The following is a 13,155-nucleotide window of genomic DNA, read 5'->3' as shown; positions in this document are numbered from 1 at the left end:
AAGATGTAAACCAGATATTCCAAACCGAGGCCTGTGTGCTTCACATTCCACCTGCAAGTATTTTTCTTGAGCCCACAGAGCACTATGACATTTTTGAATTTGTTGTTAGCATATAAAAATGAGATTCCTGGCTTCTCTTGAAAAAGCAACAACCCGTTGGAGAGCTGGGTTTAGACCAAGTATTTCCTCCCCACCCAGCCCGGCTCACCCGTTAGCTTTTACCTTCCTGGCTCTGTAGGTCCTCGAGTTCATAAACCTCCTGTCGAAACCACTGCCCGCCCCCCCAAACCTCCCCAACAGAGTCTTGGAAGGAACATTTTGCCACAATTTATTTTCTACACCTGCAGCTTGATGGACATGTACCCATTTCATGGTCGATGTTACCACCAGCTACAGGGTTTAGAGATGGGCTCGGGGGCTCTCAAGCCCGAGCGGATTGCTTCCCAGAGCTTGGGAAGGCGACCTAAGGAAAAGATCCCGTTGCCGAACAAGGGGAGCTCGGGCAGCTTCATCCCGGGCCTCTGCGGCAGCACAGGTGTGAGGCTCCGGCTCTGAAGCCGGTGCGGGTAACTGGTGCCGGCAGGCTCATCCGTATACTGCAGCGTGTTGACACCCCTGGGGGAAGGCACCATGCAGGTGTTGGTGTAGTTGTCAGAGGCAGCCGTGCTGGTGATGGGACTGGAGTTACTGCGGGGGAAGGAGTGGTCTGGGTGGTCCAGGTGGATGGAGTTGGCCACGCGTTCCAGGTAGTTGGCTGCAAGCCTTGGCAGGCTCAGTGATGACTTGGGACCGTTGGTACAGAAGGCATTGGTGGATCTGTCAAGGTAGTTGATGCCTCTGATGAGTTGGTCCAGGAAGGTGGGGCTGCAGGGGCCCGAGGGACGTTCTGTACAGAGCAGGCAATGGGGGCTGCTGCGGCAAGAGGGCCTTCTGGCCACCTTGGGGTGGTTTGCGAGGTGGCTCGTCTCCACGTACTTGGAGTTGTAGGGGCGGCCCATGCAGATGTTCCTCACGGGAAGTCTGGGGGAGCTGGGGCCCTCCGATTGCTCCAAGGGGCCACTGCTGTTACTGAAATCCGAGCCACTGGGGGTGTGGGGACACTTGGGGCTGTGGGGCCAGGCGGGAGTCTGGGCTGAGGAGGACAGGCTATTGGGATGGCTCAAGCGGCTGCAAGCATTGGAACGGCTCCCTGGGCGTCCAGACATCGTCCCAGCTGGGCAGATGAGCTTCGTGGTGCCGACCTGCTCTGGGCTCACCCGGAGGCTGGCTACCTGGGCCTGGAGAAGACAGTTGGGTCGGCTCTCCATGGCTCCCTGCCCTCTCCCTGCACACTTTCTCCGCATGTGCTCCCTCTGCCTCCCCAACACCACCCTCCTCCCTCTCCTCCTCCTCCTAGACCCAGGGATTTTCACACTGGAAAACAGACATCCTATTCTTCAGAAAGCAAGAGATGAGGAGGAAGGCAAGACCCTTAGAACAACTGAGGCCAGAGGACGACCCTTAGGGACAAGTGAGGCAGTCTCCTTGTTCCTTGAACTCACACCCATATTCTGAAATTCCCATTTGTCTTTTAAGTAAAGACTCCAGGAGACCACAAAATCCAAAGACTGAATCTCTAATGGGGAAATTCCAAGCACTGAGAGACCTTCTCTCCAGGTAATATTAAATAGCTAATCATCAACAACACAATGCACCTGATACTAAAAAAAAAAAAAATGTGTCCTGGAAGTGATGTAACACTATATGCACTGTCCCTGCGCCTGGAGCTTTGCTTGTGTCTTGCATGTAGTTGTTGCTATGAATCAAGGAGGTGGTCACTATTCTATTTCTGGTTGACAGAAGGGAAACTCAGTCTCAGAGAGATGATGTGACTTGCCTCAGATTCCACAGCTTGTAAGTGGTGCGGCCAAGGTACTATCTTGGGTGTGTGTCTGATAACCCCTCAAAGACAAGGCTATGTTGGGGTGACTTCGGCCCCCCTCACAATCTCTTTAGGAAGAGTTCTCACCACATCTCCTCTGCCTGCTAGATGGGAGCACTAATGGGGAGAACCAGAGGCGGGGGCACTTGCTAAACTCCAGCACTAAGTTGATCCTGACTTTAGGAATCCCAAATGAGGGGAGGGGGTAGTATGACAAGTCCACCAACGGGGCTGGACTTGTAAGGTCACAGTCTTCCAGGATATGTGGTCTTGACCCTCTCTGGCAGTAGGAGGTCTCCTCATCCACTCCACAAGAGCAGGGGGCATTGGGATCCCTACTCGTTGTGGCCTGAATGTGGGCACTTCACTGAGATTAAAGCCTGGCCAGGCCCAGAAGATGCTCAGTCCATGTACCCCCATCTCCTGTCTCAGCCTGTCTCCCCTCCTTGTCCCCCTGTCCCTGGGTTCCTTAATACTCCCCTACCCCCAACCAGGAGGAAGGCTCCACTCTCTCCCCCTCCCCAAGACTGCCAGCTTGATGCTAATTTCCCACTTCTGCCCAGTGAGGACAGAGCAGTATCTGAGCCCGTCCCACCCAGGAAGCAGCTGCCTGCCCCTCTTCCAGCCCACGGCCCTCAGCTGCCGTTGTCTTTTGGGTCTGAATCGAGTGGAATGTACAGACCCTTGGCTCTTCCCTTTCAGGTCCAACCCCACCCCGTCTCCTCCTCTGGAAATACAGGAGGTGGCTGAGGGCTGACCCGCACAGTGCCCGACCCCTCCCTCCCCGGCTGACTGGGCCCCATCTGCCGCAGGGCCCCCTCCCACGCTCACTCTGTCTTTAGGAGGTAGATGACTTAGCCCTCCTGTTGCTCTCCACTGGAGATACCTTCATGCCACCACTCCAGACTGCTGGCCATGTCATAGAATCATGGAATCCTAGAGCTGGGAGGGGCCTCCAGAGGTCATCCTGGCCAGGCCCCTGCCTCAGGGCCAGCACCACATTAAGCCCTCCAGGACAGATGGGCCCTATTTTTAAAACGAGACTAGGGTGGATGTTTTCCTGCATGTCTTGTTGTTTTCCTAGTGTTTAATTATGCTGAGAGTCAAGAAGTTTTATGCTGGCCCTGATATAACTCCCATTGGCCGTGGTCAGCATCAATCACTTCCCTCTTCCCACTGGCTCAGCAAACATTTATTGAGTCTCCCCAAAGTGCTAACCCTTGGAGTGACCCATTCTTGACCATAACTGCTCTGTGTCTCCTGCCCGCTGAGGTCAGCGATCCAGCGTGGAGTATCTAGCACACGGCGGGCTCTGGCCAGAGCCTGAAGACTCCGGCCAGCAAATCTCAGGACCTCCATGGCCCTCACCCAGCCCTGGTCCCTTGGGGGCATCCAGTACATTTTTGCCAAGAAAAGCCTCCCTCCATCCAGTCCTCTCAAATATTAAAAATACAGTTTTAATTTTTATCTTTGAAAAATTTTCAAACTTCCTGAGAACTCACAAGACAACAAATTCTGTAGTCTTTATCCAAATCCACAAATTATTAATGCTCTTGCCACGTTTATCACTGCATGTGCACACAAACACACACACACAACTATTGTTTGAGAGGACGTTGCAGACAACACCATCTTTTACCCCTGAACACCTGGGCATGGATCTCCTACATGCTGAGTAGACAGGGACATTTTCTTTTTTCTTTTTTCAAGTTTTAGATATTTATTTATTTGTATAAACCCCAACACGATACATCAACATGATTTCTTTCTTTTTTTTTTAATCTAAGACTTTTTTTTTTTTTTTTCACGAGAGACACAGAGAGAGGCAGAGACATAGGCAGAGGGAGAAGCAGGCTCCTTGCAGGGAGCCCAGTGTGGGACTCGATCCCTGGACCCCGGGATCACACCCTGAGCCAAAGGCACTCAGCCACTGAACCACCCGGGCGTCTCCATCAACATGATTTCATGCATTAGAGGGGAAATACTTCCTGGATAAGTGGAAAATTGTGCAAATGATTTCTGGAAGACCTTCATTCTAAGTAGCTTTGTAGTGAAACCTTTCATTTGGAAGTCTGGACCTTCTTTTTTTAGTTTGCTGTAATCTATCTTCACTGAGTAGAGCTTGTACTGATCATGGGGACCCAGTTTTTTCCAGGGTTCTGGGTAATTCTTCCTATCCCAACTGACCTCTGGATCGAACAATGCCAGGCCCAAGACGTACAGCACTGCTCCAGTACCTTCCACGCCAATAAATACGAAGAGGAGGATCAAGCTCGGATGCTTCATGGCCTGACCCAGGATCTGGTGTCACATGATTGTGCCAGGGGCCGCCGGTCCAAGAGAAGAACAGATCAAAGCTGGACACTAAGTAGTCCCTACACCAAGAATGAATGGATGTCTCGAACATGTTCTTACACCCCCATACTGCAGTGGCCAAATACAGGATGTTTGGCAGGGGTCGAGTACGACCGACTAATATACAGTCCACATTGACATTTCACCGATTGCCCCTGTGATGTTCCTCGTGGCAACTCTTCATCCCACACCAGATCCAACCCAGGAGCACGCGTGGCCTTTGTCCTCAGGTGTCTTTGGTTTCCTTCACCCTTCCTTTGTCTTCCGTGACAGGGACACGTTTGAAGAGCACGGCCACGTTGTTCTGGAGAGGGTTCTCTGGTCTGGGTTTAATCTGATGTTTCTGAGTGATCAGACCCAAGATCATCGAGTGCTGTAACATGGAAGCCTCAGCCTGGGCCCTCCACAACCCACAGCCACTAAGGGTGAAAGAAAGTCCTTTCTGCCTGGGGTGGGGTGGTTATAGTTGCTGAAACGGGGAGCCAAGAGGAAGGATCAGAGGGCCCCCAAGAAGGAGGAAGAGTGGGGAGCTCGGTGGACCAGGGAAGTGGTGTCAACAGTTCTCTTGTAGGGCGTCAGCCTGGCCTGGTTCTCCTCTGGCCTGGGGGCCGGGCAGGCAGGCAGGCAGCCAGCGGAGGGCTGGGCCTCTGCCGTCTGTCCTGAAGGTACCCAGGCATCGAGATCACTGGCCATTTCTGGCCTGGGCACTAAAAGCCTCTGGAAATAGCTCCAGGACAATTATTTTAGGAGGAATGTGCTATTCCTCCATCTTCCCAGAAAGCCAGGCTGTGTCCCAGAAGATCAAGACCGTCCCTCTCTGGCCTCCCCCAACTCCAGGGGCTCTCTAGGTATTCTGGGGACCACAGAGGCCTCCAGAGCCAGAAGGGGCAAGGAGCCAAAAGTAGAGTCAAGGAGACTAAAAGCGCTTTTCCCAGGTGGGGGTGGGGGGCGGGGAGAAGGGGAGGTTCTGTTCTTAGATCCTGAGCTCTCAGAGCCCAGTCTTGAGTCATGCCGGCTGGTTAGGGGCCAGCTGACCCCAAGCATGAAGACACATGAGGAGGAGGGTATGGGGAAGCTGCCTGCCCTACCCCGTGCCCAGCCCCATTCCCAAGAAACTGATATGCATGGTGTACGTGCTAGGTGCCAGCACCTTCTACCCTCCCATTTAATCCTCACAGTGCCCCTAAGAAGTGGTAGTTGGTTTTTCCAATAAGGTCATTGAGACACAGAAAGGGCAAGGGACTTACCAAGCTCACCCCACATTCAAAATTAAAACCCAGGGTTCTACTGGGTTCTACTCTAATTTTGCAGAGGGGGCTACTCCTCTCACTCAGTGAGGACACAGTAAGTGACTCTGTGAACTGAGTGGCACTGGGAGCGGTCCAACCTGGAGACACAGGCTGGTGGGCCGCTTTAGCTCTGTCCCCCGCCAAACCCCATCCTCCACCACCCAGTGAGCCCAGCTGCCTCTCCCTCTCTAGCACTGTAGGGATGAATGCTAGAGTCTCAGAATGTTCTGGGTGGGTGCCCTACACAGTCTCCAGCCACAGAAGCCCCTACCCTTGCTCCACTAGGTCCAACTCCAACAGTGGATCCTTAGCTCCATTGCCAAAGCCAGCTGGGCTTTGCTTCATCCCTTGCCCCTCCCTCTCCCCTCACCCCCCTGCATCCCACCCGGGCCGTTCAACCTATCCCCTCCTGTGTCCCACCATGTCCATTGGGGGCCCCTTCTCTATCCTAGGCATGAGGAGTTTCCCGAGAGCATCTCATTCCTTCGGGCTCTCCCAGAATGGAGGGAACAGCCTCCTTCTCCAGAGACCTTAGGACCCTGCCCCATTACCCTATATACTGTTTATTAACCACCCCCCACCCCCACACCTGCCACTCAGCAGCTGCTCTTCTCCCCTGTGGACTGTAATGGTGTTCCCATGTCCTTTCTGTCACATGGCTCCTGGAAGCATCAAAGATAAGGAGCAAGCAGAGCTTGGCAGTCCCAAGCATGAGCTCAGCGGCTGCAAGCATGAGACCCCCACGTCAGTCCAGGGGACAGCGAGAGCCAAGGGCCATGAAACTTTCTTGGCTGTCCCACCCTGCCTGAGGACTTCTGTGCCCGGCCTCAGGCAACTATTAGCAGTGTGACTCACCTGAGTTCTTACCTGGCATGGGACCAGCTTGCCTGCAGGAATGAAAATCTCTGCTGGGCTGGGTTCTGGCCCTCCCCGTAGCTACAGGCTTTCACCCTCCCAAGCACAGTGAGTCACACACCCTCATTCTCCCAACACTCTCAAGGATAAAGGCCCTCTGCTCACCAGCTGCCAAAACAGCCTTCCTTCCCCGAGCCCACATGTGGCAGGTACAAGCTGGGACAGATTTGAGCTCAGAAGCACTGGGGCAGGTGTGGCTTGGCAGGAGCCCCAGCCAACAAGAACTTCCCTCCTGCCAAGCCACCTTAGGGATTTAGGTACAGTAGCCAAGGTGGGAGGGCACAAGGCTCCTGTCATCAGGAAATTCCCTCCAGGGGAGGTGGGGACGATGGGCATCCGTAGGTTTATCAACCACCTTGCTGGGAGAAGACATAGGAAGTAGACAGCAAGTAACTGGCTCATGCTGCGCCCTTGGGTGAGTGGTTTCACGTCTTCAAACCTCAGTCTGCCAGTCTGCAAAAGGGGCAACGAAGGTACCCAATGGACCCTGTAGACTGTGTGAGAAATGCCCCCTCTGCTTACAGGTACTGTGGAGCAGCAGGGGCATGCCGGAGTCAGCTCGTCCTGGCCCCTGAGAGCCAAGTTGTTCAATATTCTGGAATTTGATGAACAGGCTGCTAAACCCCTGGTAGCTTGAAATCAGCCATGGCGGGAATGTTCATATCGCAGGAATTGGCAGAGCAAGAAATCAGGTGCATCTCTTTGTGTTTCTTTTCTGAGACCCAGTTCACCAGCATAGCATCGGCAGCTGTGCGACTGTGGCCAAGTGGCTGAACCTTTGTGAACTTCTGTTTCCTTATCCATAAAACCATCATAATAATGGCCTGTGTGTATCTAGTCCTCACTGCATCCCAGCTGCTATATGTCTGTGTCACTTTCTGTGTCCACTTGGTTAGGTCACCTTGATGGGTGTGCCTGCGTGTCTGGTTAAACCTTATTTCCGGGTGTGTCTGTGAAGATGTTTCTGGAAGGGGGTAGTATTTGAATTGGTGGGCTGAGGAAAGCAGACCCCAGCGTGGGTCAGCATTACCCAACTCGCTGAAGGCCGGAATAGAACAAAAAGGTTGAATTTGTTCTCTGGAGGCCCTGAGTCTGGCCATCACCCCAACATCAGACCTCCTGGTCCTAGACCTCCAGACCTGGATTGACATCTACACGACTAGGTGTCTGGTTCTCAGTCCTTTGAACCACACCACCTGCTTTCCTGGGCCTTAGCCTCATAATGCGTGAGCCAAGACCTGACAATAAATGTCTTCATATAGACAGACGATAGATAGATGATTGATTGATATGCACATGTATCTATGGACTGAATACGCATCTATATATACTAATAGTTTGTGTTCCCTCAAAATTCCTCGGTTGAAACCTAACCCCCCTGGGATCCCTGGGTGGCGCAGCGGTTTGGCGCCTGCCTTTGGCCCAGGGCGCGATCCTGGAGACCTGGAATCGAATCCCACATCGGGCTCCCGGTGCATGGAGCCTGCTTCTCCCTCTGCCTGTGTCTCTGCCTCTCTCTCTCTCTCTCTCTCTCTGTGACTATCATAAATAAATAAAAATTTAAAAAAAAAAAAAGAAAGAAACCTAGCCCCCAATGCAGTGGTTAAGGGGGGGTGGGGTCTTGGGGAGGTGAGCAGGTCACGAGAGTGGAGCCCTCCTGTCATTAGCGCCTCAGAGAGCATCCCCATCCCTTCCTTCACGTGAGGACACAGCAAGAAAGCGCTTCTGTGCCCCAGGAAGCGGGCTCTTACCAGACACTGAGGCTGCCAACGCCTTGATCTTAGACTCCCAGGCTTCAGCACTGTGAGAAATAAAGGGGTGTTATTTCAAGGCCCCCGAGTCTGTGGCATTTTGGTATCACAACCTGAACCCAGGCTAAGACATCTCTCTATTTCTCACTGCTTCAGTTTCTCTGGAGAAGCTGCCTACTGTACTGCGCTAAGCGCTCTAGGCGCACGCATTCATGTGTCACTCGTTCCAACCTTACGAGGTACATATGACTAGCACCCCCATTTTTCACATGAGACTCTGAAGGGCAGAGGTGAAGTAACGCACCTAAAGGAACAGGGACAAGGTTAGGAACCCAAGCAATCTGCCTGCCAATCGCAGTACCTACCACCGCTCGGGCTGTCACCGCTTTGTCATTTGTGAAGCATCTACTGAGTGGAGACGCTGTGCTGAGCGTTTTCCACATGTAACAGGTCCACCCCCAAGCCGTCCGGCCTTCTGGGGTTCCTTTTCCTTTATTTTATTTTTTTAAAAGATTTTATTTATTTATTAATGAGAGACACACACAGAGAGAGGCAGAGACACAGGCAGAGGGAGAAGCAGGCTCCATGCAGGGAGCCCGACGTGGGACTTGATCCTCGGTCTCCAGGATCACACCCTGGGCTGAAGGCAGACGCTCAACCACTGAGCCACCCAGGCTGCCCCTTTTCCTTAAATAATCAAATAAGGCAGCTCAGGGGTGCCTGGGTGGCTCAGTCCATTAAGCATCTGTTTTCGGCTCAGGTCAGGATCTCAGGGTCCTGGGATCGAGCCCCACGTCGGGCTCCCTGATGAGCAGGGAATCTGCTTCTCCCTCTGTTCCCTGCCCCCCCCCCATTCATGCTCTCTCTCTCTCTCAAATGAATAAATAAGATCTTTAAAAAAATGAAAATAAAACAAATACAGCAGAGCAGTCCCGATGGCCTGGCGGTTTGGCGCCACCTTCGGCCCAGGGCCTGATCCTGGAGACCCAGGATCGAGTCCCGCGTCGGGCTCCCTGCACGGAGCCTGCTTCTCCCTCTGCCTGTGTCTCTGCCTCTCTCTCTCTCTCTCTCTGTGTGTGTCTCATGAATAAATAAATAAATAAATAATCTTAAAAAACAAAACAAAACAAAACACACAGCAGCCCAAGCCTCCGTTCCATGTGCTGTGGGAAGTTCGGAACCTCGCCCACTTTTTCGGAGGAAGCCCAGGGGGCTGTTGAGGTCTCTCGTCCCCACTCACTCTGTCTCCCTCCTCCTGGACCAGTTCTCAGACCCCTCTTGCTGCCTCCCCTTCTGTGACTGTCGCCTTCTCTCGGGGGCACCCCCCTCCCTGCACCTGGCCACCATGACCAGGCCACCATGACCACTAGTCCCTCCTCAGCAGTGCCTCAAACCACCACAGACACGCGGCTATTGTACATGACAGACTTTCCCAAAGGCACAGGGTGACAGAGGGTGACAGAGGGGTGACAACGCCGCACAGGACGACAAGCAGCCCACCTGGAATAAGTGGAGATGACTCAGTTCATGTGTCTTGGCCTCCTCTCTCCTCAGGCTCAGGCCTCCCACCATGAAGCTGGCAGGAGACCCTGCTCCATCTCGCCTCCTCCCCTACCCCCATTCTGGGGCATCTCCCCCCTCAGGCTGTGCGTGGTGGGGTTGACATTTCCGGTTCTTGGCTGTACCCTGCAAAGCTGCTGCCTAGATTCTCAGCGGAGGGGGGGGTCACCTTCCATTTGAAGGGGTTTCCTCCTCCTGCCCCCACTGAGACGTGGGAAGCAGCTGCTGACAATTTCTCGCTTCCTGTAAATCTGCTTTAGATCACTTAGATCCTTTCAATTAGAGAGTGAGGTAAAAGCCTTGTGTTCCCAGAGAACAACTTCCCGGGGAGAGTCTGGCTGGTACTGGCCCTACCAGCTGTAGGACCTCGGGCAGCTTCCTTCTCTTATCTGAGCCTCAAATTCCTCATCTGTAAACTGAAGATAATAAGAACACCTGCCCTACAAGGCTGAGCCCTTGGTATGTTGTCAACTCTCAATAAATACTGGCTGTTCATTATTTGACAGATGAGGAAATTGGGTTCTAGGCCAGGCTATGTTATTAACTTGCTGCATGGCCCGGGCCTCCGTTTGCTCAACTGCAGAAGTCTCCAGAAGGGGCTGCCGAACGGTCTCTAACGGCCATTCCAGACCCGCCGTTCTCATGAACCGTATCTGCGCCTCTTTACATCACGCACCCCGTGTAGCTCTTCAACTGGCGGCTCACTTGAATTCTTTACATACTAAATTGGTAACCATGAGTAGTGTTTTTCTGAGTTCTGCAAGACATTCTAGCAAATTATCAACCCAAGGAGGGAGTGGTGGGATTTGTGTCTGAAGTGGGGACAGTCACATGGACAGAGCCCTTTAACTTGTGGGGTCTGACACTAGTACCGGATAGACAGTGCCAGGATTGAATCAACTTGTTGGCTACTCAGCAGGTCTCAGAGACTTGGCTGGTGTCAGAAAATACCTCAGAGCTTCTGTTTCAAGAAGCTCTTACGTGGAGCCTGCAAAAGAAACGTGTCCCAGGAAGCAAGGAGAGCAATTGATTCAGGCTGGGAAGGGAGGCGCCCGTGGTCACTGGGAAGATGTGACAGAGCTTGATGCTGAATTTCTAAGGGGCATGGTACTATTCTTTCTTTTTTTTATTTTAATTTTATTTTTTTAAAGATTTTATTTATTTATTCATGAGAGAACAGAGAGAGAGAGAGAGAGAGAGAGAGAGGCAGAGACACAGGCAGAGGGAGAAGCAGGCTCCATGCAGGGAGCCCGATGCGGGACTTGATTCTGGGACTCCAGGATCACGCCCTGGGCTGAAAGCTGGCATTTTAACTCCTGAGCCACCCAGGTGTCCCTCTTTTAATTTTAAAAAATATTTTATTTATTTGACACAGAGAGAGCACAAGCGGGGGAGTGACGGAGGGAAAGGGAGAAGCAGAACAAGGATCCCCACCTGGGGCTCGATCCCAGGACCCAAATCATGACCTGAACCAAAGGTAACTGCTTAACCGACTGAGCCACCCAGGCGCCCTCCTTCTCCTCCTTCTCCTCCTTCTCCTTCTCCTCCTTCTCCTCCTCCCCCTCCTCCTCCTCCCTCTCCTCCTCCTCCCCCTCCTCCTCCTCCCCCTCCTCCCCCTCCTCCTCCTCCTCCTCCCTCTCCCCCTCTCCCTCCCTCTTCTTCTAAAATATTTTATTTTTGGGAATCCCTGGGTGGCTCAGCGGTTTAGCACCTGCCTTCGGTGTGGTGTGTGATCCTGGAGACCCGGGATCGAGTCCCACATTGGGCTCCCTGCATGGAGCCTGCTTCTCTCTCTGCCTGTGTCTCTGCCTCTCTCTGTGTGTGTCTCTCATGAACAAATAAACAAAATCTTAAAAATAAATAAAAGATTTTATTTTTAAGTAATCTCCATACATTGGACTTAAACTCACAACCCCTAGATCAAGAGTCACATGCTTTACCTACTGAGCCAGCCAGGTGCCTTTCATGAAACTTTTTTGTATACCTGAAATATTTCACAATCATCAACTTGAAAAACAAATAAAAAGTGGAGGTGGGATGCAGTAGAAAGAGCTTAGACCGAGTCTGGAGTCCTGGGCCTCAGTTTCCGTTATGTCGTTGGGCCACTCTGTGACCTGAGCAAGTCACTGTCCTTCTCTGGGCCACATGGGCCAGTCTCCTTTACTTTGATCCAAACATGTATTGAGTGTCTATTTGGTGCTTATCTATTTATACCTCTGACATCCCAAGCAGACCCTGGGCCCCTGAAAGTTAGGGTCTGTCTCTCATCCCTGTCTCCCAGTGACCAGCATGGGCCCTAGTGCTTAGCAGGTTTTTGGAAAAAAAGGGAGGTAGGGAAGGAGGGAGGGAGGGAGGAAGGAAGGAAGGAAGGAAGGAAGGAAGGAAGGAAGGAAGGAAGGAAGGAAGGAAGGAAGGAAGGAAGGAAAATGAAAGAATGCCAGGCCATGTCTTGGAATAGTTGGAACATCTGTGCCCCTGACAGGTATGGAGTCTGAGGCTGAGGTCCTGGTTGGGCATCCTGATGTGTCCTCAGGACTAGAGCTCACTTAGTGGCAATCCTCCTGCCTATACCCTTGGGTTGCTTGTGCTTGGGGTGGGAAGTGGAAGAGGCTGTAGGAGCAGGAGAAGATCCAGTTCAGAGACCAGAAGGCCTCTCCCTCCTACTACAGAGACCCTACCAAGGCTGGCTTAGAGCTCTGACCTTTGACCCAACCAGGAGGGCACCAGGAAAGATTGGAAGGTGGGAAACCTCCCCTAGGTTGGCCTGGGCCTAAGCACCTACCAGGCATGGACCAAGCTCTGAGCCCAGTGGGTCAGAGCCCTCCTTCCTTGACTAGCCCAGCAGAGTTGAACTGCTCTGCCCCAGCTCCTTGGCACTTTTTTTTTGTCCCTGAGATCACTGCCACCAGTTTAGTAAAAACCCAAGGAGCCTGCTTGACAGGGAGGGCAGCTGGGATCAGGAGACCTGGGTTCGATTCCCACCTCTGTCTCTCTGAGGCTAAGTAAGCGTGGACACTTTACCTTGCCTCCCTGAGCTCCTTCTTCATATTTCGTGCTCAGAGTTGTTGTGAAGATTGAAACAGAGAAGGTCTCATACCATATTCAAGAACTCAAAAATAAGCTCGCAGATACAGTTGAAGTCACATGAAGACCTTGCCAACATTGCTCCTTCCCGTCTGGGAGGGTGCCACCATCCTGATCTCTGATTGATCATTGCTCTCCCCATTTATTCTGTTCCTACACGTTGCCATATGGCATATCATCGATTTGCATGCTTTCAAATGCTATATATATTATGGTGTACTGAATGCATTATTCTATAATTTGCTTTTTTATTCAATGAAAAGCTTTTGAGATCTATCCA

At 52.3% G+C, this 13,155-nt stretch overlaps 1 protein-coding gene and 1 pseudogene across 1 annotated transcript; both read right to left on the bottom strand.

The window, feature by feature from the left end:
* Window positions 1–311: 311 nt before the first annotated feature.
* LOC102154497 lies at window positions 312–1,900 on the bottom strand. Its single transcript, XM_038531679.1, has 2 exons — window positions 1,877–1,900; window positions 312–1,277 (listed from the first exon to the last, which is right to left on the bottom strand). The coding sequence occupies exon 2, from the start codon at window positions 1,203–1,205 to the stop codon at window positions 381–383; it is 825 nt and encodes a 274-aa protein (XP_038387607.1). The 5' UTR covers window positions 1,206–1,277; window positions 1,877–1,900; the 3' UTR covers window positions 312–380.
* Window positions 1,901–3,666: 1,766 nt separating this feature from the next.
* On the bottom strand, window positions 3,667–4,234 carry LOC100687942 (annotated as a pseudogene).
* Between the last annotated feature and the right edge of the window lie 8,921 nt (window positions 4,235–13,155).

Source organism: Canis lupus, chromosome 2 (genome assembly GCF_011100685.1).
Source record: "Canis lupus familiaris isolate Mischka breed German Shepherd chromosome 2, alternate assembly UU_Cfam_GSD_1.0, whole genome shotgun sequence".
In the NCBI taxonomy this organism is placed as follows: Eukaryota; Metazoa; Chordata; class Mammalia; order Carnivora; family Canidae; genus Canis; species Canis lupus.
This window is presented reverse-complemented; position numbering and strand designations above follow the sequence as displayed.

Bases quoted from the DNA above. Each gene is read 5' to 3' on its own strand.
- LOC102154497 (XM_038531679.1), bottom strand. From the start codon at position 1,205: ATGTCTGGACGCCCAGGGAGCCGTTCCAATGCTTGCAGCCGCTTGAGC.